At 46.8% G+C, this 25,000-nt stretch overlaps 3 protein-coding genes across 3 annotated transcripts in view; 1 reads left to right on the top strand and 2 right to left on the bottom strand.

Annotated features, from left to right (window-relative positions):
- Positions 1–669, bottom strand: part of LOC144483898 (uncharacterized) — a 40,454-nt gene extending 39,785 nt beyond the window's left edge. The window contains exon 1 of the mRNA XM_078202477.1: positions 639–669. The gene's annotated coding sequence lies outside the window, so the exon portion shown is untranslated. The remainder of the gene's footprint in view (positions 1–638) is intronic.
- Positions 670–7,237: 6,568 nt separating this feature from the next.
- The window catches only part of LOC144483897 (uncharacterized), a 151,135-nt gene continuing 133,372 nt past the window's right edge, over positions 7,238–25,000 (top strand). The window contains 4 exon segments of the mRNA XM_078202476.1: positions 7,238–8,230; positions 14,783–15,178; positions 15,239–15,499; positions 16,892–17,313. Coding sequence (XP_078058602.1) covers positions 7,238–8,230; positions 14,783–15,178; positions 15,239–15,499; positions 16,892–17,313 — 2,072 coding nt within the window.
- LOC144483888 (uncharacterized) overlaps positions 23,191–25,000 on the bottom strand; it is a 435,358-nt gene continuing 433,548 nt past the window's right edge. The window contains exon 3 of the mRNA XM_078202466.1: positions 23,191–23,331. Coding sequence (XP_078058592.1) covers positions 23,191–23,331 — 141 coding nt within the window. The remainder of the gene's footprint in view (positions 23,332–25,000) is intronic.

The raw sequence follows: 25,000 nt of genomic DNA, 5'->3' as shown, positions 1-25,000 counted from the left end.
GCAGTAGAGGGGCAGACAGTCAGGATGGACGGCCCCCTCGATCGCCCGCTGCCTGGACCGGTAAATGGCGCGCTTCGCCAGGCCCAGGAGCAGGTTCACGAGGAGGTCACCATCCCGACCCGCCCCTCTCTGCGTGGGTTTCCTCTGGGTGCTCCAGTTTCCTCCCACAGTCCAATGATGTGCGGGTTAGGTTGATTGCTATGCTAAAAAAATTGCCCCTTAGTGCCCTGGGATGCATAGATTAGAGGAATTAGCGGGTAAAATATGTAGGGATATGGGGGTAGGGCCTGGGTGGGATTGTGGTCGGTGCAGACTCGATGGGCCGAATGGCCTCGTTCTGTGCTGTAGGGTTTCTATGATTCTATTGTTCCTCTGAAGACAGAGGTTCTGAACCAGCCCCTGAAACCACGCCCATTGTGACCCGCCACCGACAGAAGCGCATGCGCTCCTTCCCCGCTGAAACAAGATGGCGGCCGATAACCGGGGCCTGTTCCCGAGATAAAAGCCTTGGAGCTGTAAACCCAGGACCTGCAGGGTCTTATTCGGGCCGTGCGGCCTACAGCGGATGTTTGTGAAGCCATAGCTCCCTCCCTGCCCCGACTCCCGGCTCCATTTCTCCCGCAGCGCCACCGACTCACCCGTTAAAAAAAGCCGCTCCCGCACTCACAGGTCTCCGGGCAAAGTGACACTGCGCACGCTCCAGATATAGCATTGCGCCTGCGCAATAGGCTCCTGTGGAATGAATAGGACACTTTCACACCCGCAGGGCCACCTGGGACTTAACGGCGTCATTGTCAAAGACAATAATAGAAAATTATCTTGTGCAATTAAGATCAATTAATTTTTAAAAATGCATTCCTCGGAATTTGTGCGCTGCCATTCTCTATTTCTAAAATTGATTTAAACCAGTGCTCTCCTGTGGGAATACCTCGAGTTTTTAAAACTTTTCCCACTGGTTTCCTCCCCTCTCTCTGCTCTCCCGAAGGTGCTCATACTGGTTGGGTAAATCCCACAGAGACAGGTTTCTTTCACTTTCTTTCTCCTGATGCTGAATATTCTGTTTTATGGAACGATACATCACAGATGGAAACCATTTGGCACATCCTGCCCCGTCGGGCAGTCTTTAAGATCTGTCCAATTAATCCCACAGCCCTGCTGGCAGAGTGAGAACGATATCTATATGTACTGCAGCAATGCAGGAGGTGAATGGAAAATGTTTTCCAGTTGCATACCTCTCAGACACACTCACCCCTAGAAAGATAAATTGGCCTGTGTACTAAGAACAAAGAAAATTACAGCACAGGAACAGGCCCTTCGGCACTCCATGCCTGCACCGACCATACTGCCCGACTTAACTAAAACCCACTACCCTTCCAGGGACCATATCCCTCTATTCCCATCTGATTCATGTGCTTGTCAAGACGCCCCTTAAAAGTCAATACCGTATCTGCTTCCACTACCTCCCCCGGCAATGAATTCCAGGCACCCACCACTCTCTGTGTAAAACATCTGCCTCGTACATCTCTTTTAAACTTTACCCCTCGCACCTTAAACCTATTCCCCCGAGTAATTGACTCTTCCACCCTGGGAAAAAGCTTCTGACTATCCACTTTGTCCATGCCTCTCATAATCTTGTCGACTTCTATCAGGTGTCCCCTCAACCTCCGTCGCTCAAGTGAGAACAAACCAAGTTTCTCCAACCTCTCCTCATAGCTAATGCCCTCCATACCAGGCAACATCCTGGTAAATCTTTTCTGGACCCTCTCGAAAGCCTCCACATCCTTCTGGTAGTGTGGCAACCAGAATTGAACACAATATTCCAAGTGCGGCCTAACTAAAGGTTCTATAAAGCTGCAACATGACTTGCCAATTTTTAAACTCAATGCCCCAGCCGATGAAGGCAAGCATGCCGTATGTCTTCTTGATGACCTTCTACACCTGCATTGCCACTTTCAGTGATCTGTCCACCTGTACACTCCAATCCCTTTGCCTATCAATATTGTTAAGGGTTCTGCCATTTACTGTATATTTCCTATCTGTATTAGACCTTCCAAAATGCATTACGTCACGTGTCTGGATTAAACTCCATCTGCCATCTCTCCACCCAAGTCTCCAACCGATCTATATCCTGCTGTATCCTCTGATAGTCCTCATCGCTATCCGCAAATCCATCAACCTCTGTGTCGTCCGCAAATTTACTAATCAATCCAGTTACATTTTCCTCCAAATCATTTATATATATTATATATATCCTGTGTGAATTCGCTGTTGTGTCCAAAGACTGGATGGCCTAGCAAACTCCTTCCCACACAAGGAGCAGGTGAACGATCTCTCCCCAGTGTGAACTCGCTGATGTGCACTGAGGTTGGATGAACACAAGAACCCCTTTCCACAGGTGGAGCAGCTGAACGGCCTCTCCTCAGTGTGAATTTGCTGGTGTAACAGCAGGTGGGATGAGATAGTGAATCCTTTCCCACACACAGAACAGATGAATGGCCTCTCTCCAATGTGACTGTGTCTATGGTTTTCCAGCAAGTACGGATAATTGCATCCTTTATCACAATCATCACATTTCCATGGTTTCTCCATTTTCCCAACCCCAATGAGACCGTGTCAATGGGTTTCCAACCGGGTGGATAATTGAATCCTTTACCACAATCCTCACATTTCCACGGTTTGTCCATGGTGCTGGTGTCCTTCTGTCTCTCCAGGTTGGATGATTAGTTGAAGCCTCATCCACATACAGACCATGGTGTGATGTTTTTCTGGCTATGTAACTGGTTAAAGCTCTATCCACTGTCAGGTCACTGGAGCACTCTCACTTGGGTGTATGTGTGTGTCTCAGTTCTTTTTCTGTCACATTGAATTTTGAAATTTTCTTCCACTGACAATACAGGGAATGATTTATCCCTCCACTGTCAAAAGTAATCATATTTAGGTCGTGATGAATCGAATGGCTCTGTCAGACTTTGATGTGAAGTTTAGTTTGAGTTTCCTGTCTGTGAATCTTCCTCTTCTAGTTCCCTGCAAAAAGAGTTTTAAAAAACTGCTTCAGAACAGACAATTTCAGTTTCCACGAAACATTTCTCTATCACATTTATCTTGAGCTGTAATCCCCATCCCACACACTCTCTCTTGTCCCTGAGCTGAAATCAAACTCATTGCCCCATCTCCACTCTGAGCCCAGCTCCCTCTCCCTCCAGCTGGATTCAGTCCTCCAGACCATGTGCAGATTGAGAGTACAATCAAGGAGTCAACTATTTTCCTTCCAAGTCAGGGGATGTGCAGCCCCACTGACTCTATTGTTACGACAATAGGCACATGTGCTCTGCTCACCAATGAAACACCACGGTGACCATTAACATGGGCCGGTTCCTGGGAAAGGCTCCATTTTATTTGTGCCACAGCACCAGGGGAATTACCTCCTGCACAGGCACAAAGGTATCATCAGTCACAGAAAATAATTGCAGCTGGTGTCTCAAACCTCATTTTACCATTTGCTCCCAGACATTCCCAATTGAATTTTGAAATGCAAACTGAAGTCTGCAATTATGGGGTAAATTAAAACACATTTTAATGGTCATTTTCAGAATGACTATTCCCGAGAATTAATTCCCAAGTCAGTAAATTAAAATTCTCATCAGCAATGTAGGCGGCACGGTGGCTAGCACTGCTGCCTCAGAGCTCCAGGGACCTGGGTTCAATTCCCAACTTGGGTCACTGTCCGTGTGGAGTCTGCCCATTCTCCCCATGTCTGTGTGGGTTTTCTCCAGATGCTCCAGTTTCCTCCTATCGTCCAAAGATATGCCAGTTAGGTGCATTGGCCACACTAAATTGCCCCTTAGTGTCCTGGGATGAGTAGGTTAGAGGGATTAGCAGGTTACATATGTGGGAATAGAGCATAGGTGTGATTGTTGTCGGTGCAGACTCGATGGGCCGAATAACCTCCTCCAGCCCTGTAGGGATCCTATGAAATACATTGGGAGAATTGCTATTTTAATGGGCATTTTCACAAATGCTATAAAATGATTTTTCAAAACACATTAATATTTTCTTCAACAGATGATTAATAAATAAAAAGTATTTAATAAAACAACCACCCAGTGTGGGGTTCAGGATTCTAACCCAGGGTTTCTGAGCTCCAGGAACCACTAACTGAACCAGCCGGGAATGGTCTCCACAAAACTTCCCCAACTCCCTCCCGGGAAAAAGCTGCAAACCCGGGAGCTGCAGCTTTTTATTGGGGGTGTTGGTGCCTCCAGCGGGTGTTTGTGAATCCTCCCCGCCCACCTCCCAGGGTTTCCTTCCTTCCCAGAGATCAGAGTCCTCATTGATTTGAGGCCAAAGTGTAACCTCTTATTTATTGTCCCCCTCCCCCATCCTCTGATGTGAACCATCCTCCAGTGGCTGAGCCAGGATGGGGCCGTTAACCTGGGCCTGTTCCCGGGAGGGAGGGAGGGAGAAGCCCCGCAGCTGCAAACCAGGGAGCTGACAATGATTCTGAAGGGTTTGCGGATCCTCAAAGTGTTTCCAAATCCTCCCAGCCACCGCCTAACGCTGACTCCGCTTCTCCGCGACAAACAAGCGCCAAGGACAGCAATGACACTGCGCATGCTCCACATCACAATGCCCGGGGGCTGATTGACGGCAGCTCCGGATCAATAGGAAGAGGGGGCGGGGCTGGAGGACCGAGCGGGAGCGGCTGGTCCTCCAACCAATCGGAGTGAATGAGGGGCGGGAAGTGCGGGTAATGGCGACGGACAGACGGACGGTTTTAACTGGGAAGCGAGATCAATACCTAGTAGAGGACGGTGCGCGGGGAGCGATGAATCCACCGGGTGGGTGGAGAGGCTCCTTAAACATGTTGTTCAAACCCAATCCCCGGAAATGAACTTCCCGGTCCCCCCCTTTGTACCAAATGGAGCGGCAGCTTGTAGTGTTAGACCCGGGCTGACTGCCGCCATTGAGGCTGCATGTGGGAGGCCGGCAGGGATTGTGATCGGAGAGGGAAGCCCTGACGTCACAATGGAATGGGTGAGAGTGTGACGTCACAATGGAATGGGTGAGAGTGTGACGTCACAATGGAATGGGTGAGAGTGTGACGTCACAATGGAATGGGTGAGAGTGTGACGTCACAATGGAATGGGTGAGGGTTCCAGATGAGCTGAGACTAGGCTGGAGTCGGGCGATGGCACTGACATGTGGCCCGGTGGCACAGTGGTTAGTGCAGCTGCCTAACAGCGCCAGGGACCCGGGTTCAATTCCAGCCTCGGGTCACTGTCTGTGCAGAGTTTCTACATTCTCCCCGTGCCTGTGTGGGTTTCCTCCGGGTGTTCCGGTTTCCTTCCACAGTCGAGAGATGTGCCAGTTAGACGGATTGGCCATGATAATTGCCACTTGGTATCAGGGGGATTAACAGGTAAATATGTGGATAGGGCCTGGATGGGATTGTTCCCGGTGCAGGCTCGATGGGCTGAATGGCCTCCTACACTATTTTCTGATTCATTATTATTAATTAATTACTATTAATGCTTCTATGAATGAAGGTGGTCTTAATGATGATGTGGACATGTGGCTGGAAGCTCATCTTGGGATGAACTATTTCACCCTGGTTGTGAACAGCCTGGTTCAGCCTCAGACAGTTGCCAGGAGGAGAGATAAAGTTGTTGGCGAGGGAGTGGAGTTTGTAGTGGGGACTGAACACAATGGGTTCAGTCTTCCCAGTATTTATATGAAATAAATTTCTGTTCTTTCAGTACTGGATGTCAGACAAGTCAGGATGGTGTGTGAGTTGGAGAGGAACTTGGAGCTGATGGTGTTCACAGGGTTTGGAAATTCTGTCAAAGTTCCTGTTGAGTTGTAGATGTATAAAATCTCTCTCCTCACCTCCGGCCTCTCCTACTTCTCTCTGTCTCCGCTCAGAGTGTGGAGATGCCGGCGTTGAACTGGGATAAGCACAGTAAGTAATCTCACAACACCAGGTGAGAATCCATTGATATGGATGGAGATTTACAACTTCTTGGGAATGAAATAGGAAAGAATGTTCCATAGAAACTAGAATTGTCTGCTCTGAATTTCTATCCTATACTGACTGTGATGACTTTTGCAAACTCATTTCACAGGATTTTCAATGAGGAATCACAGGCAAAAATCTCAACCGCCACGTCTAGACAGAGTCATATTCCTTGGGACCTGAATATCTTGTAATATGGAACTGTAGCTACGTGATATATTTCCAGACATCTCTTCCCCCAGAGGGTTGTTAGTCTTTTGGATTTCTCTTCTACAGGGACCAGTGGAGGCTGAGGATCATTGAATATATTCCAGTTAGACAGATCTTTGACTGACAAGGGTGTCAAGAGTTATGGGGAACAGACAAGAAGATGGAGCAAAAGTAATATGTGGGGCGATTTCTTCACTGAAGGATGTGGTAAAGCTTTGGAATTCTCAACCCCTGAGGACAGTGAAGCCTCAGTCATCAACTATTTTCAAGAGAGATATTGATTGGTTTCTAGATATTGAAGATATCAAGGGATATGGGTTTAATGTGGGGAGAATGATGCTGAGGTAGATGAACAAATTATCTCATTGAATAGTTTAAAAGGCTCGATGGGCCAAATGGCAGACTGCAGCTCCTATTTGTTATGGTCTCTGTGTCCAGGACAGGAAGCAGTGAGCATGGAGCTGTCAATCAGCCTCAATCAGCACCTTCAGGAGAATTGTGAGGGTGAATATTAGATACAGCAGAGTGAGAATGGAGGGAGAGTGTGTGGGATGGAGATTTACAGCTCTTTGGGACTGAAATAGGAAAGAATGTTCCATGGAAACTAGAATTGTCTGTTCTGAATTTCTATCGCGTACTGACACTGATGACTTTTGTAAACTCGTTTTACAGGATATTGAAAGAGGAATCACAGACCGAAATCTCAAACGTCATGTCTAGATCTGACAGAGTCATATTCCATGGGAGCTGAATATCATCGGACTTTGAATCAAGAAGGGGAAATGGTTGTGTGGTCTGTCGATTTGAAAAGGTTTCAAACATCAGTGTGACTGGAAAAGCACCAACACACTGCCACACTCGAGTGAGAGTCTTCCAGTGCACTGACTAAATCAGTTACACAGCCTGAATAAATATCACACCATTCACAGCAGGGAGAGACTGTACTCGTGTTGTGAGTGTGGACGAGGCTTCGACTGATTGTCCACCCAAGACAGAGGCAAGGACACCTGCACCATGGAGATACCATGGAAATGTGCAGACTGTGGGAAGGGATACAGAGCCCCATCTCTGCTGGAAGCTCATCGGCGCAGCCACACTGGGGAGAGACCATTCACGTGTTCTCAGTGTGGGAAGGGATTCACTCGGTCATCTGACCTGTGGACACACCACCGAATTCACACTGGGGAGAGACCGTTCACCTGCTCTCAGTGTGGGGAGGGATTCACTCAGTCATCCCACCTGCAGAAACACCAGCGAGTTCACACTGGGGAGAAACCATTTACGTGTTCTCAGTGTGGGGAGGGATTCACTCAGTCATCCAGCCTGCGGGCACACCAGCGAGTTCACACTGGGGAGAGACCATTCAGCTGTCCTCAGTGTGGGAAGGGATTCACTTGTTCATCCCACCTGCGGAGGCACCAGCGAGTTCACACGGGGGAGAGACCATTTACGTGTTCTCAGTGTGGGGAGGGATTCACTCAGTCATCCAGCCTGCGGACACACCAGCGAGTTCACACTGGGGAGAGACCATTCAGCTGCTTTCAGTGTGGGAAGGGATTCACTTGTTCATCCAGCCTGCGGGCACACCAACGAGTTCACACTGGGGAGAGGCCATTCAGCTGCTCTCAGTGTGGGAAGGGATTCACTCAGTTATCCAACCTGCAGAAACACCAGCGAGTTCACACTGGGGAGAGGCCGTTCAGCTGCCCTCAGTGTGGGGAGGGATTCACTTGTTCATCCAGCCTGCAGAGGCACCAGCAAGTTCACACCGGGGAGAGACCATTCAGCTGCCCTCAGTGTGCAGAGGGATTCACTTGTTCATCCAGCCTGCGGAGGCACCAGCGAGTTCACACTGGGGAGAGACCATTCACTTGCTCTGATTGTGGCAAGGGATTCAGTCAATCATCCAACCTGGTAAAGCACCAGCGAATTCACACTGGGGACAGGCCATTCACCTGCTCCGTGTGTGGGAAGGGATTCACTCAGTCACCTCACCTGCGGAAACACCATCATGTTCACGAGTGACTGCAAGGACTGAATTTTGCTGTTAATCACATCGAGGTCCCAACCATTTTCATTGGTGTCTGTTTCTGCTGATGTTAATAAACCCTGGCCCAGTTGTAAGATTTGTATTGTGGATTGTCTTGTCTGAGTCCTGAACTCGTAAATAAAAACAAGAAGTGCTGTAAAAACTCAGCAGGTCTGACAGCATCTCTGGAGAGAGAAACAGAGCTAATGTTTTGACACTGAAGAAGAGTCACATTCAACTGGAAACATTAACTGCTCCTGTCTTTACAGATTCTGTAAGAAGTCTCACAACACCAGGTTAAAGTCCAACAGGTTTATTTGGTAGCAAATACGTGTATTTGTGGTATTTGTTACTTGGTACACAGATTGCTTTTCTACCTATCTTTGTATCATCAATTCTGGCTTCATCCAAGTCATTGATCAAGATGGCTGTTTTTCTCTCTCTCAGTTGTGGGTGATATTTGTCCCTATTCTCCTGGAAACTGAATGAATCTTGTTCCAAACTGGGTTCAATATCAGACATTTCAGGGAGTCAGGAATCATTCGCCCCTGAACCTACACTGGTAAAACCCCAGACAGTTCCTCAGTCAGGATTTTTCTGGTTCCTCACCATATATTAGTCAGGATACTGAAACAGATAAGTATCTGTGGTATCTCCAAGGTATTTGCTACCAAATAAACCTGTTGGACTTTAACCTGGTGTTGTGAGACTTCTTACTGTGCTTACCCCAGTCCAACGCCGGCATCTCCACATCATGACTACCATTTACAGATTCTGTCAGACTTACTGAGATTTTGCAGCAACTTCTGTTTTTAGAATGACGGTGAATGCTGGATACATGAATCAGAGATTGATGTAAAACTGGGATCTGCTCCTAAATCAAAGTGAAACAGCAGGTTAAAGTTTCCAGTCTGAAAAGTACTTTGGTTATTATACTATATCTACCATTTTAAGGCTGGTTTTAACTCATTTAAAATAAACCTATTTGAAATATATTTGTTAAAGTCAGTATTAAAATATGAGTTGGATGAGTTCACAGGAGCCTGTTAACCACTGGGACAATTATTCAACAAACATTGGATCTCCAGATAGAGAAGAAGCTGCAGTTTGTTTGCAGGAATTCCCTGTTTTATTGATGTGTGTGTGTTAGACATCAGGACAACTAAAAATACACAAACCTGGACATCAATGGTGATCTGATTGACAGTTACTCTGGGAATCACTCCCACGGTGAAACTTCAGCACTGACACTGCTGAATGTTGTCGGCTCAGGGAGTGGGACCTCCAGGAGTGGACTGTAAAAAAGCTGGGTTTCAGTATCCTGACTAATATATGGTGAGGAACCAGAAAAATCCTTACTGAGGAACTGCCTGGGATTTTACCAGTGTAGGTTCAGGGGCGAATGATTCCTGACTCCCTGAAATATCTGATATTGAACCCAGTTTGGAACAAGATTCATTCAGTTTCCAGGAGAATAGGGACAAATATCACCCACAACTGAGAGAGAGAAAAACAGCCACCTTGATCAATGACTTGGATGAAGCCAGAATTGATGATACAAAGATAGGTAGAAAAGCAAGCTGTGAGGTTATTACAAAAAATCTGTAAGGGACACAGATAAGTTACCTGAATGGACAGAAAAGTGGCAGATGGAGTATAGTGCGGGAAAGTGGGAGCTTTTCGGCTTTGGCAGGAAGAATAGAGAAGCAAAAAATTGTTTAAATATACAGAAACTGAAGAACACTGCCGTAGAGAGGAATCTGGGTGTCCTTGTACATGAATCGTGAAAAAATAGGATGAAGGTACAGCAAGTAAAGAAGGCGGCAAATGGAGTGTTGGACTTTACTGCAAGGGGGTGGAGTTTGAAAAAGGGAACTTGCTGCACCTACACAGGACATTGCTGAGAGAGCAGCTGGAATACTGTGTACGGTTTTGGTCTCCCTACTGATGGAATGACATGCTTTCATTGGAATGAGTTCAGAGAAGGTTCACCAGGTCCATTCCTCAGATGAAGGTGTTGTCTTTTGAGGAAAGATTGTAAGGTGTAGGTGAGAATTCTCCCATCCTGCCCACCACAGGTATCGTCGCGGGCAGAGGGGCGGGACCACAAAGGCCCATTGACCTCGGGCAGGATTCTCCAGTTTTGGGGTGAGCGCGGCCGGAGAATCCAACTCATTGTCTTTTGGGGAAAGGTTGCACCTCTAATCATTAGGTTTAGAAGAATGAGCAGTGAACTTTCTGAAACATATAAGATTCTCATGGGGGGTTGACAGGCTAGAGGCCAAGAGGATGATTCATGAAGGAGTCTGGAACTTGGTGCCACAGATCAACAAGAGATAAGGGTATTGTTTCAGCCCTTACAGACACCAATACTTTATCCTCAGTTTTAGTCATGTTAGCTGGTGTTGTCCACCCAATGGGACAGGCTCTGTTTCATGTGAGAGTTTTTGATTTGATTTGATTTACTATTGTCACATGTATTGGGATACAGTGAAAGGTATTGTTTCTTGTGCGCTATACAGACAAAACATACATTCTAAAGTACATCGGGGAAAAGGAAAAAAGAGGGTGTAGAATATAGTGTTACAGTCATAGCAAGGGTGTAGAATAAGATCAATTTAATATACGTTGGTCCATTCAAAAGTCGGATAGCAGGGAAGAAGCTGCTCTTGAGTCAGTTGGTACATCACGTGGGTGGGTGGGAGGATGGCTGCGTGTGTTAGTTTTTGTGCATGAGGATGTAGGTGTCTGAGTGAAGCTGCTTCTCATCAGTTGCAACACAACCTTCCTCCGAGCAATGATAGGTCTCTGAGTTTCCAACTGAATGATTCAGAGATTTTCCATCCAGACTGACTGTGTGCTGCGTAAAACCTGACATCTACACAACCTGACCCCACTTCTCCTGGAACAATATGAAGTGTCAGCTGCTTTCCTGATCCCTTCCTTTCCCCTCACCATTATCCTCAGATAGTTCACAAATTCCATTGTACCTCGTCCTCCAATGGTCTCCATTTTAAATATTTCCATCAGTCTTGCCAACAGATAGCAATGGGATTGCTGCTATCACAGTGATAAACTCTGAAATACTGCCTCTCTGATCTAGATCTCCCCACCAAATCTTCACCTGAGTTCCACTTTTTCGTCTGAAGAAATTAATATAATTTAACTTTCAACAGCACCTTCCAACACTGCGACCTTTACCTTCCAATCCTACAAACTCTACCACCGAGAGACAAGGGCAGCAGATAATTGGCAACATGGACAACTGACGTTATCAAAGAACGAAGAACAGTACAGCAGAGGAACAGACCCTTTACCGAAAAACAATGGCACCCAAGACATAAACAATCCTGACTTGGAATCATGTTGCTGTCCTTTCACTGTCGCTGATCAAAAATCCTGGAAATCCCTTCCGCACAGCATCTTCGACTGCGGCAAACTTATAAATATAGGAGAGTAGATCATTCAGCCCCTTGACCCATTTAATTAGATCACGGCTGATCTGACAGTAACTTCAAATCTGCAGTTCAAGAAGGCAGCCCCAATCACCTTCTCAAGAATAATTTGGGGTGGGCAATTGATGCTGGTCGAGCCAGCAATGCCCACATTGTATAAACAAATATAAAACCCCATTAAAACTGATTCAGCACGCCCCCTCCACACAGAATGAAAAAGATTGGCTTTAAGATCAGTTAGAACCACAGAACATTACAGCACAGGAACAGGCCATTTGGCCCTTCTTGGCTGTTCTGAGCCATTTTTCTGTCTAGTCCCACTGACCTGCACCTGGACCATATCCCTCCACACCCCTCTCACCCATGTACCTGTCCAAGTTTTTCTTAAATGTTAAAAGTGAGCCCGCATTCATCACCTCATCTGGCAGCTCATTCCAAACTCCCATCACTCTCTGTGTGAAGAAGCCCCCCGCTAATATTCCCTTTAAACTTTTCCCCCCTCACCCTTAACCCATGTCCTCTAGTTATTTTCTCCCCTAGCCTCAGTGGAAAAAGCCTGCTTGCATTCATTCTATCTATACCCATCATAATTTTATACACCTCTATCAAATCTCCCCTCATTCTTCTACGCTCCAGGGAATAAAGTCCTAACCTTTCTCTGTAACTCAGTTTCTCAAGTCCCGGCAACATCCTTGTAAACCTTCTCTGCACTCTTTCAACCTTATTAATATCCCTCCTGTAATTAGGTGGCCAAAACTGCACAAAATACTCTAAATTCGGCCTCACCAATGTCTTATACAACCTCACCATAACATTCCAACTCCACACACAGTCCTTCTATTTGTGATTTTGCATGAACTATTAACATCATTTATTTTCACCCCCGCTCCACTATCTGCTCTGGCACTCTGGTTCCCATCCCCCTGCAAATCTAGTTTAAACCCTTCCCAATAACACTAGCAAACCTTCCTGCAAGTATATTGGTCCCCTTGTAGTTCAGGTGTAACCCATCTCTCTTGTACAGGTCCCACCTGCCCCAGAAGAGTTTCCAATGATCTAGAAATCTGAAACCCTGCCCCCTACACCAGTTCCTCAGCCATGTGTTCATCCGCCTGAGCATCCTACTCTTACCCTCACTGGCACGTGGCACAGGTAGCAATCCTGAGATGACTACCCTCGGAGTCCTGCTTTTTAACTTCCCACCAAGTTGTTCCTTTGTAGTCACTGATATTTAACTGATATTCCTTTATAGTCACCTGATGAAGGAGCAGCGCTCCGAAAGCTAGTGGCTTTTGCTACCAAATAAACCTGTTGGACTTTAATCTGGTGGTGTGAGATTTCTTACTCTAGTCTCTCTCCACAGATGCTGTCAGCCCTGCTGAGATTTTCCAACATTTACTGTCTTTATCTCAGTGATAAATGTTGATGTGTTTGCTCTGCACCCACAGGGCTCCATCTGTTTGCTCCGCACCCACAGGGCTCCATCTGTTTGCTCCGCACCCACAGGGCTCCATCTGTTTGCTCCGCACCCACAGGGCTCCATCTGTTTGCTCCGCACCCACAGGGCTCCATCTGTTTGCTCCGCACCCACAGGGCTCCATCTGTTTGAAGCCACAAACAGAAAGGTCCAGTTTTCCCCTGGAGTTTGACACAGAGCAACTTTCACAAAGATGCAGAGTTTCAGACAATGAGGGAGATCCGGACTCAGCCCCGCCCCCATTCACTCTGATTGGTTGGAGGACCAGCCGCTCCCGCTCGGTCCTCCAGCCCCGCCCCCTTTTCCTTGGTCCGGAACCGCTGTCAATCACTGTCCGGTCATTGTGATGTGGAGCATGCGCAGTGCCGCTGGGAGCTCAGGATTGCGGCGGTGGGAATTTTCAGCTGATCCGACACCGCCGGGTGGGGAATGAGGGGGGGATGGAGCCGGCGGGTGGGTAATGAGGGGGGGATGGAGCCGGGGGGTGGGTTCGAGGCTTCATAAACACCCCGTGTCGGCCCCAAGCACCGAATACAAAGCTCGGGTGCGGGTTGTGAAGCGGGGAAATCAGCTCCCGCTTTTCCCCGGAACAGGCCTAGAATCCCCGCCGCCGTCTTTATCGGGAGCCTCTACGGCTCGGCGCATGCGCACTGAGGAAGCCTCGAGCGAGGCTCCTCCCCTCATTCACTCCGATTGGTTGGAGGACCAGCCGCTCCCGCTCGGTCCTCCAGCCTCGCCGCCTCTTCCTATTGGTCCGGACCTGCTGTCAATCACCCCGGGGCATTGTGATGTGGGCGGGGAGGATTCACAAACACCCGCTGGAGGCCCCAACACCCCCAATAAGACCCATTGGTTTTATTGTCAGTCTGCAGACAGGAGCTGGAGAACTGTTCACAATAAGAAGTCTCAACACCAGGTTAAAGACCAACAGGTTTATTTGGTAGCAAATGCCATAAGCTTTCAGAGCGCTGCTCCTTCGTCAGATGGAGTCTGACGAAGGAGCAGTGTTCACCCCAGTCCAACGCCGGCATCTCCACATCAGAACTGAACACAGGCAGAGGAGAGGGAGGGAGAAAACTGGGGGTGGAGGAAAGAAATGGTGGAGATGGGTTTGGATTTCAGCCCAGGGAGGAGGGAGAGTGTGTGGGATGGGGATTTACAGATTTGGGGGAACAAGAGAGGAAAAAATGTTCCAGAGAAACTAGAATTGTCTGTTCAGAATTTCTATCCTGGACTGACGGTGATGACTTTTGTAAACTCTTTTTACGGGATCTTAGAAACGATGATTGCAGATGGGAAACTCAAACCAAACTTAAGTTTGACAGTCAGTTGGTTCATCATGACCTGAATATCATCACCTTTGAGGTTGAAAGGATAATTGTTCGTTTGTTCTGTCTGAGGGAAAATATTTTAAACATCAGTGTTACTGGAAAAGCACCAAGAGACACACGCACAGCTGAGTGAGAATGTTCCAGTGAACTGATTGCAGAAAGAGCTTTAACCAGTTCCACAGCCTGATAAAACATCACACCATTCACAGTGTGGACGAGCCTTCAACTAATCATCCAACCTGGAGAGACACAAGGACACCGGCACCATGGAACTGTGAGGACTGTGGGAAAGAATTCAGTTATAGATCCCAGCTGGAATATCATAGACACAGTCACAGTGGGGCCGATGCCTTGGAGAAACCGTGGAAATGTGAGGATTGTGGGAAAGGATTCAATTACCCATCCCTGTTGGACAACCACTGGCGCACTCACACTGGGGAGCGGCCATTCACCTGTTCTGTGTGTGGAAAGGGATTTACTCAGCCAACTGGCCTCATGTTACACCAGCGCATTCACACTGAGGAGAGGCTGTTCAGCTGCACTCACTGTGGAAAAAGGTTCAGGTCTTCATCAGACCTCAGTCAACATCATCGCGTTCACACTGGGGAGAGGCCATTCACCTGCTCCATGTGTGGGAAGGGATTCACAAAGTCCTCCAACCTGGTGACACACCAGCAAATTCACTCTGAGGAGAAGCTGTTCAGCTGCACTTTCTGTGGAAAGAGGTTCAGGTATTCACACAGCCTCGAAGAACACCAGCGAATTCACACTGGGGAGAAGCCTTTCACCTGTTCAGTCTGTGGACAGGGATTCACTCAGTCATCCAGTCTGGTGAATCATCAGCGAGTTCACACTGGGGAGAGGCCATTCAGCTGCACCTCCTGTGGGAAGAGTTTCAAGCAGGCATATGCCCTCATTGAACACCAGTGAGTTCACACTGGGGAGAGACCATTCACCTGCTCGGTGTGTGGGAAGGGATTCACTGTGTCATCCAGCCTCAAGGCATACCAGCAAATTCACGCTGAGGACAAGGCATTCAGCTGCTCTGACTGTGGGAAGAGTTTCAGGACTTCATCTGCTCTCTTTGTACACCAGCGAGTTCACACTGGGGAGAGACCATTTGCCTGCTCTGTGTGTGGGAAGGGATTCACTCGGTCCTGCAACCTCGTGACACATGAGTGAATCCATATGTGACTGAGAGATTGGATTCAGCTGTTTCTGCTAATGTTCATTACATCCAGGATTGATAGTTGGACAATTTTAAGTTTGTTCCTGTTGATATAACAACCCTATAACTGGCTGAAGTTTAATATTCTGTAGATGTCACTGACCTTCGAGGCTACAGTGTCCCTTTTTAAAGGCACCATCTGTGATCTTTCAGCTGAATTCAAGAACTCTCAACGGAAATTTGGTTGCAATAAGACTGAACTTTTTACTTCAATCCTAAATTGACCTTTGATGCAAAATCTACAATTCATTGTCTCCCAAGAATGTGGGTTCTCATCAAGTGGAGGTGACTTTGCCAGCTTGGGTACATTCACAGGATAGAGGATGGTCACTCCAGCGGCTCAGCAACAAGAGCCAACATCGAAAACAACAACCCACAACCAGACCTGAGAACCACTTCATATGTGGCACTTGAAGCAGAACCACCTCTCACAGATTGGTCTCTGCAGCCAACAGTATCAGTGAACCAGGGAGTGGGTGGGCCTTGAGGGTGCCAGTGACCAGGAGAGAAAACAATCTTCTTGATTTTGCACAGAGGGGCAAGAGAACTGAAGCCAGACAGACTGGAGGGAGGGAGGAAACAGGGAGTGGAGGACAGAAATGGTGGAGATGGTGAGATGGGTTTGGATTTTGGCCCAGGGAGGAGGGAGTGTGTGTGAGACGGGGATTTACAGATTTGGGGGAACAAGAGAGTAAAGAATGTTCCAGAGAAATTAGAATTGTCTGATATGAATTTCTATCCTGGACTGACCCGTGATTAATTTTGTCAACTCTTTTTACAGATCTTACAAGGGAAAGATTTTTAGATGCAAAACTCAAAACGAACATTTTGGTTTAACTCAATTATTCATCAACCTTTCAATGTGGAAGGAGAAATGTTTATCTGTGGAAAATATTTTAAACATCAGTGCAACTGGAGAAACACCGAGACACACACACCCGGGTGAGAGTGTTCCAGTGAACTGATTGCGGAAAGAGCTTTAACCAGTTACACATCCTGAAAAAAACATCACACCATTCACAGTGGGGAGCAAACACGTGTTCTGTATGTGGACGAGGCTTCAACTGATCTCTAGGCTGGAGAGACAGGAAGAGACCCAGACCATGGAGAAACCTTGGAAATGTGGGGACTGTGGGAAGGGATTCAAGTCTTCTTTCCGGCTGGAAATCCATCGACGCAGTCACACCGGGGAGAAGCCATTCGTCTGTTCTGTGTGTGGGAAGGGATTTACCAAGACAACCTACCTGATGTTACACCAGAGAATTCACACTGAGGAGAGGCCCTTCAGCTGCACTCACTGTGGGAAGAGGTTCAACAGCACATCCAGTCTCGCTACACACCAGCGGATTCACACTGGGGTGAAGCCGTTCACCTGCTCTGTGTGCGGTGAGAGATTCACTCGGTCATCCGGCCTTTGGACACATCAGCGAATTCACACTGAGGAGAAACCGTTCAGCTGCACTTCCTGTGGAAAGAGTTTTGGACAGTCATCCACCCTGACTGCTCACCAACGCACTCACACCGGGGAGAGACCGTTCAGCTGCTCCATTTGTGGGAAGAAATTCTCCCAGTCATTCGATCTGGTGAGACACCAGCGACTTCACACCGGGGAGAGACCATTCACCTGCTCGGTGTGTGGGAAGGGATTCGCTCGGTTATTCACCCTCCAGTCCCACCACCGCACTCACACTCAGGAGAATCCATTCAGCTGCAGTACCTGTGGAAAGAGTTTCAAGCAGTCATCCAACCTTCTGACTCACCAACGCACTCACTCTGGGGAGAGGCCTTTCACCTGCTCCTTGTGTGGAAAGGCATTCACAAGGTCCTCCAGCCTGCTGAGACACCAGCAAATTCATAATAGACTGAAAGGATTGGATTCTGCTTTTAATCACAGCCAGGATTGATAGTCTGACAATATTAGTTCGATTTTCCTGATTAACATCCCTATAACTGGCTGGAGTTTAATATTCTGGAGATGTCATAGAAACATAGAAACCCTACAGTGCAGAAGGAGGCCATTCGGCCCATCGAGTCTGCACCGACCACAATCCCACCCAGGCCCTACCCCCACATATTTTACCCGCTAATCCCTCTAACCTACGCATCCCAGGACTCTAAGGGACAATTTTTAACCTGGCCAATCAACCTAACCCGCACATCTTTGGACTGTGGGAGGAAACCGGAGCACCCGGAGGAAACCCACGCAGACACGAGGAGAATGTGCAAACTCCACACAGACAGTGACCCGAGCCGGGAATCGAACTCGGGACCCTGGAGCTGTGAAGCAGCAGTGCTAACCACTGTGCTACCGATGTCACTGATTTTCAGGACTGCAATGTCCCTTTTTAAAAACACCTTGTGTGATCTTCCACCTTAATTCTAGAATCCTCAACAGAACCTGTTTAAACTAAAATTATGAACTTTACCTCAATCCTAAATTAATCTTTGATGCAAATCAGTGTGTGAATGATTCCTGATTAACATCCCCTATTGGAAAGTGCTGATTAATCCTTGCTGACAATTCTGAGTGACGTCTTCTCAATGACACCTCCATTATGAAGGAACCTAAACAAAATTCCATGAATTCCAATGAAAGGTTATACAGACACAGTAAACATTTACATAAAAACTTTAACAATCAGCATTGATATTGATGAAACTTGGAAGTTGCTGAGTTCAATCATTTCTGACACAGCAGCAGCAACATTTGGTAAAGGTGGAACCCACAACAAAGACCGGTTTGAGACCCACTCAGCAGAGATGACACCTGTCATTGAAGCAAAAAAAAGCCAACCTGATGGACAACATAAACCCAACAGCTGGAACATTGCATCAGTTGAAAGAAGTGTTGAAACAGGGAGATACGCGGCTAATAAACACCGGACAATCCGACACCAATAATTCCAAACTGCCTGTGATAATGAACATCTCTGTTGTGTTTGATGGGATCAAGAAAGTGGTGCTACCAGCACCAAACTTGGCCCCCTGAAATTGGCAGATGGTGATGTTTTCATCGACAGAAGTCCCGCTGGTTTGAAGTTTAAAGTTTTAAAATTTATTTATTGTCACAAATAGGCTTACGTTAACACTGCAACGAAGTTACTGTGAAAATACCCAAGGCGCCACATTCTGGCACCTGTTCGGGTGCACTGAGCGAGAATTTCAAATTGTGGGAGGAAACCGGAGCACCCAGAGGAAATCCATGCAGACATAGGGCGAACATGCAGACTCCGCACAGCCAGTGATCCAAGCCGGGAATCAAACCTCAGTCCCTGCGCTGTGAGGCAGCAGTGTTAACCACTGTGCCACCGGGCCTGTGAACTATACTGAGACACAGACATCACACAGTCTCTGTTTGATTCTCCTGCAGTTTCCTGTCATGGTTGAGTTCTGATGTGGAGATGCCGGCGTTGGACTGGAGTAAACACAGTAAGAGTTTTAACAACACCAGGTTAAAGTCCAACAGGTTTATTTGATAGCTAATGGCATTTGCTAACAAATAAACCTGTTGGACTTTAACCTGGTGTTGTTAAAACTCTTACATGGTTGAGTTCAACAAGGAACCCTCAACATTTGAGCTGGAAAAGGCCATTGATTGCTGAGCAAGTAGAAAGGCTCCCAGCAAGGATGGAATTCCAGCTGAACTGCTCAAACACAAAGTCCCATCCACTGCCACATCTTCACAACCTCCTCCTCTTTTGGGGTGTGAGACTGGTTCACAGGAGATATGTGACATGAAAATTTTCACAATATACAGAAACAGCAGTGATAGAGATTGCAACAACTACAGGGACATCTCACTCCTTAGCATCACTGGGAAGGCCTTCGCAAGGGTCATGTTTAAAAGACTCCAGCTACTTGCAGACTGAGTGTATCCAGAAGCACAGTGCGGTTTCTGTGCTGACAGATCTGCAGCGAACATGATCTTCTCCACACACCAGTGACAAGAGAAGTGAACAATTGGTATTGAATCTAAAATGCTGCCAGCTCCCGTGCTGAGAAAAGTGAAATGTTCTAATTACTGAGTGAAAGTGAACCTGAAAGTGAATCACAATTTACTTGTACAATTGGAAAAGGTGCGAAAATGTTTGATTCCCTGAAAATCAACTTCAGCTTTGAAGTTTTGTCTCGAAACTCACAAGCTGTGAGAGGGTCTACCCTCTTTAACTCTTTCGTCTAAGAAGGTTGAAGAGGTACCTTTTTTGGTTTATTTTTTCTTGAGTTATACCAGTTATTTGGAAAGACACTTGAAGAAAAACAAAAAAAACATTTGGGCAAAATAAGATCGAAATGGTGATAGGTTCATTTTTGACCTGAGAATCAAATTGACACAATTGTGCATACTTGTGAGCATTTGCTTCACCCTTTTACGATCAGGCAGCACGGTGACAATTTAATCCAAAGATTCTGTTTTTGAAGATTTTATTTCATCTGATTTGTTGTCATTTAAGACAGAATTCCTGGGAACGGGAGATTTGAGTGTTCCCCCCCCCCCCCCCAAACTGATACATCTGTCTCTGATCTCAATTACACCATTGTGTGAGAGTCTAACTGGACAGTAAAGTTTCCGCAGTCTCCTGAAACAGACAGAATGGGAAGCCCCATTTGGAATCAAAGATGGAAAAAATTCACACCAGCGATTGGGATTTGGAATAATTCACTCTGGGACTCGTTCAATGGAACAGACGAACTGGATATCCACGTACATTCTAGTGAAGTTAGGAAAGTGGAGATGAGACAAGTAATAGTTTTCCCTTGGAGATGTTTGTATTCTTGCTTGTGAACTTAAAATCAAAACTGAATCTGATAATCTGGCCACTACCTGAAGGAAGAAACTATTGGAACCAAAGAGAGAGATAAGCAAACATCTTCATAGAGAGACCACCTTAATATCACTTGAAAATTTGAGTGACTGTCTTAGACAGCACATGGACCCATTATTTTGGGATACCGGTGTGAGTGTGCAGATGTGATATGTTTCTCGGACCGAGGACACAGATTCAAGATAAGTGGCAGTAGGTGTAGAGGGGACATGAGAAAAAACTTTTTTATGCAGAGGGTGGTGGGTGACTGGAATTTGCTGCCTGAGGTGGTGGTGGAGGCAGAGACCCTAAACTCTTTTAAAATGTACCTGGATCTGCACCTTAAGTGCTGCCAGCTACTGAGCTATTGGCCGGGTGCAGGAGGTGGGATTAGAAAGGGCAACGGGGTGTCCTCGGGCTGGCATGGACAAGATGGGCCAAATGACCTCCTTTTGTGCTATAACTTTTCTATGGTTCTAAGTGGTGTAACTAACTCTGCCATTCGATCATTGCTGATATGCTCCTCATCCCCATTTTCCTGCCTTCTCTCCATAACCCTTCATCCCATTATCAATTAAAAATCTGTCTAACTCCTCAAATTTACTCACTGTCCCAGCATCCACCGCACTTTGGGGGAGCGAATTCCACAGATTCACAATCCCTTGGGAGTCGTAGTTTCTCCTCAACCTTATCCTCAGACTATGATCTCTCATCCTAGAATCCCCCACAAGAGGAAGCATCCACTCCACGTCAACTTTATCCATACCTTTTACCGTCTTGTAAACCTCAATTTGATCTCCCCTCATTCTTCTAAATACCAGATAGTATCGGCCTAAACTGTTCAATCTCTCTTCATACAACAAACCCCTCATCTCTGGAATCAATCTGGTGAACCTCCTCTGAACTGCCTCCAATGCCACAACATCTTTCCTCAAATAAGGAGACCAAACCTGTGAACAATACTCCAGGTGCGGCCTCACCAATGCCTTGTATAGTTGCAACAATACTTCCTTACATTTATAATCTATTCTTTAACTCTAAATGCCAACATTCCATTTGCTTTCTTTATTATCTGTTGTACCTGCATGCTAGTTTTCTGTGACTCATGAATGAGGACACCCAGACCCCTCTGCACCGGAGCATCCCTAAGTCTCTGTCCATTTAGATAATAAGTTGCAAGGGAGAAGATGGAATAGAATCTGGAGAAAGGTGAGAGTTCAGAGCTCAGAAAAAGAGTCTGGTCCGGCTGGTATAGTGGAAGAGAGGGAAGCAGAGGCAGCTGATCAGATTGTCTCAATCTTACAAAGAAGCTCCATGAGCTCCTCACACTTGTTCGAGATGAGGATGGAGGAGACAGGGGAGAGGGAGAGATGTTTTAAAAGGAACTAACTCGTGTTAGAGATATTAAAAAGACTCGACACACTGTGTGTTTAACACAAAGCTGATTTATGTGACTTTTGTCCAGAACATTATCCCCTGTAACTGGGCTGGCATTTATAAATACCAGCAGAAACAGACTCCAATGAGCATTGTTCAGTGCTGGATGTGATTATCTACACAATCCAATCACTGTAATTACTTGTGAACACGCTGGTGTCTCAGCAGGTTGCCTGAGTGAATGAATCCCTTCCCACACTTGGAGCAGGTGAACGGCCTCTCCCCAGTGTGAACTCGCTGGTGTACAGTGAGTTGAGATGATCGTCTGAACCCAGTCCCACAGTAAGAGCACCTTCTCGTTCGTGTGAACATGTTGGTGGGACACCAGTTCCCCAAAACTTTTAAAGCATTTCCCACAGCCTGGGCATTGAAAAGGTCTCTCATCCGTGTGAACTCTTTGATGCGACACTTGTTCCCGAGAACTCTTAAAGCACTTCCCGCATTTTCTGCATTTAAAAGGTCTCTCATCAGTGTGAATCTGCTGGTGTTTCAGCAGGTGGGTTGACTGAATGAATCCTTTCCCACACTCAGAACAGATGAAAGGCCTCTCCCCGGTGTGAACGCGCTGGTGCAGGAGCAGTCTGTATGACTGAGTGAAGCCTTGCTCACACTCGGGGCAGATGAACGGTCTTTCCCCAGTGTGACTGCGTCGATGCGTTGCCAGTTCAGACGGGTAATTGAATGCCTTCCCACAGTCCCCACATTTCCATGGTTTCTCCTTGCTGTGACTGCGAATGTGTTTCGCCAGGCCAGATGATCGGCTGAAACCTCGTTCACACACACAACACGTGTATGGTTTCTCCCCACTGTAAATGGTGTTTTTTCCTTCCATGTTCAAAATGGGGCGGCACGGTAGCACAGTGGTTAGCACTGCTGCTTCACAGCTCCAGGGACCTGGGTTCAATTCCCGGCTTGGGTCACTGTCTGTGTGGAGTTTGCACATTCTCCTCGTGTCTGCGTGGATTTCCTCCGGGTGCTCCGGTTTCCTCCCACAGTCCAAAGATGTGCGGGTTAGATTGATTGGCCATGCTAAAATTGCCCCTTAGTGTCCTGAGATGTGTAGGTTAGAGGGATTAGTGGTTAAAATATGTAGGGATATGGGAGTAGACCTGGGTGGGATTGTGGTCGGTGCAGACTCGATGGGCCGAATGGCCTCTTTCTGTGCTGTAGGGTTTCTATGATTCTATGAAAATCCAATAATATTCAGGTTATGATAAACTCCACAACTCTGTCAGATTTTGATGTGATGCTTGGGTGGAATTTCCCAACTGCAAATACTCCTCTTCCAATTCCAAGATTTTGATGTGGTGATTGGTTTGACTTTCCTGCCTGTGAACCTTTCCAATACTCTGTGAAATTGATTCAAAACAGAAAAAAGAGAGTGAGAGAGAACCCACAAAAACACAAAGGCAGGTTGTGAAATTGAGCTGAATGAATCTGGTAATTTGTGGGGCCGGCACTAGGAAAAAGTGACCATTAAAACTGCTGGATTGTCACAAAACCTCAACTGGTTTACGCATGGCCGTATCTGGGGTTAGAGAAAATGGGCAGGGTTTTTGCTCGCTCTCTGCGGCATGTTTTGTGGAGATGGGAGGCCGCCTGCTGGTGACAGGATCTTATGATCTCACCGTTGTCAATGGGGCTTCCTGTTGAACACACCCCTCACTCTGGGAGACCCGCAGCAGGGGTGCACTGTCGGCGGAACCGTAAGATCCTGCCGGTGAGAATGGCAGCAAGATTCTGACGAATGTTTCATGATGTACATAATGATTTCCAGGAGTAAAAACGGTGCAGAATTTGATGGTCAATGTAAGCTTAGAAGTGGGAGAGAATTGGACTATAACACAGAAATAAACCATTCCTGACTGTGAAAAATACTGTGGGTTAGGTTGATCGGCCATGGTAAGTTGTCCCGTAGTGTCAGGGGATTAGCAGGGTAAATACATCGGATTACAGGGATAGGGCCTGGGTGGGATTGTTGTCGATGCAAGCTCAACAGGCCAAATGGCCTCCTGCACTGTAGAGATTCTATGATTCTAAGATAAAGCTGCTAAACCAGCAGCATAACTAAAATACAGCCATTATTAGAGGCAGAGGAAGTTAGACAATGACAATGGAAGAGGAGCTATGCCTACTCCAATCAGCTTGGATCAGGTAGATCAGGCCCAATAAGAAGTTTAACAACACCAGGTCTGAACTGGCAACGCATCGACGCAGTCACACTGGGGAAAGACCGTTCATCTGCCCCGAGTGTGAGCAAGGCTTCACTCAGTCATACAGACTGCTCCTGCACCAGCGCGTTCACACCGGGGAGAGGCCTTTCATCTGTTCTGAGTGTGGGAAAGGATTCATTCAGTCAACCCACCTGCTGAAACACCAGCAGATTCACACTGATGAGAGACCTTTTAAATGCAGAAAATGCGGGAAGTGCTTTAAGAGTTCTCGGGAACAAGTGTCGCATCAAAGAGGTGATCAGGGAGGGCAGAGGTGAAACAGCAATGAATGGACATGGAATCAGATCCACAGTAGTCACAACAGCCCCAGAGAGGTGGAACCAGAGCACAGATAACAGAGCACATCATTTAAAACTCTAAATTGTGGGTGAATGGTCACAAACACTCACCTCTGAAACAATTTAACTGATTTCAATATTAAAATCTCCTGCTGGAGCCTGCAGCTGGAAAGATATCAGAAGCATTGGCATCAGAGAAAAATCTCCCAGTTGAAGAAATCCCCGGGGAGCGGGGCTGATGTCACTGCAATTGTAAGTATGTGTTGAGATCACAGACAGGAACACAGAATACCTGGGTCTGTGCAAACCAGTGATCACCACACATGATGGAGGATGCGAGGCTCCTTGACAGGGTGCAGAGGAGATTTATCAAAATGGTTCCAGAGATGAGGAATTATAGTTACAATGTTAGGCTGGATAATTTGGGGTTGTTCTCCTTGGAGCAAAGTAGATTGATAGAGGTGTACAAGGGTACATGGAGGTGTCGAAGTTTACGTGCTCTGTTG

The sequence above is a fragment of the Mustelus asterias genome, unplaced genomic scaffold, assembly GCF_964213995.1.
Source record: "Mustelus asterias unplaced genomic scaffold, sMusAst1.hap1.1 HAP1_SCAFFOLD_84, whole genome shotgun sequence".
In the NCBI taxonomy this organism is placed as follows: Eukaryota; Metazoa; Chordata; class Chondrichthyes; order Carcharhiniformes; family Triakidae; genus Mustelus; species Mustelus asterias.
This window is presented reverse-complemented; position numbering and strand designations above follow the sequence as displayed.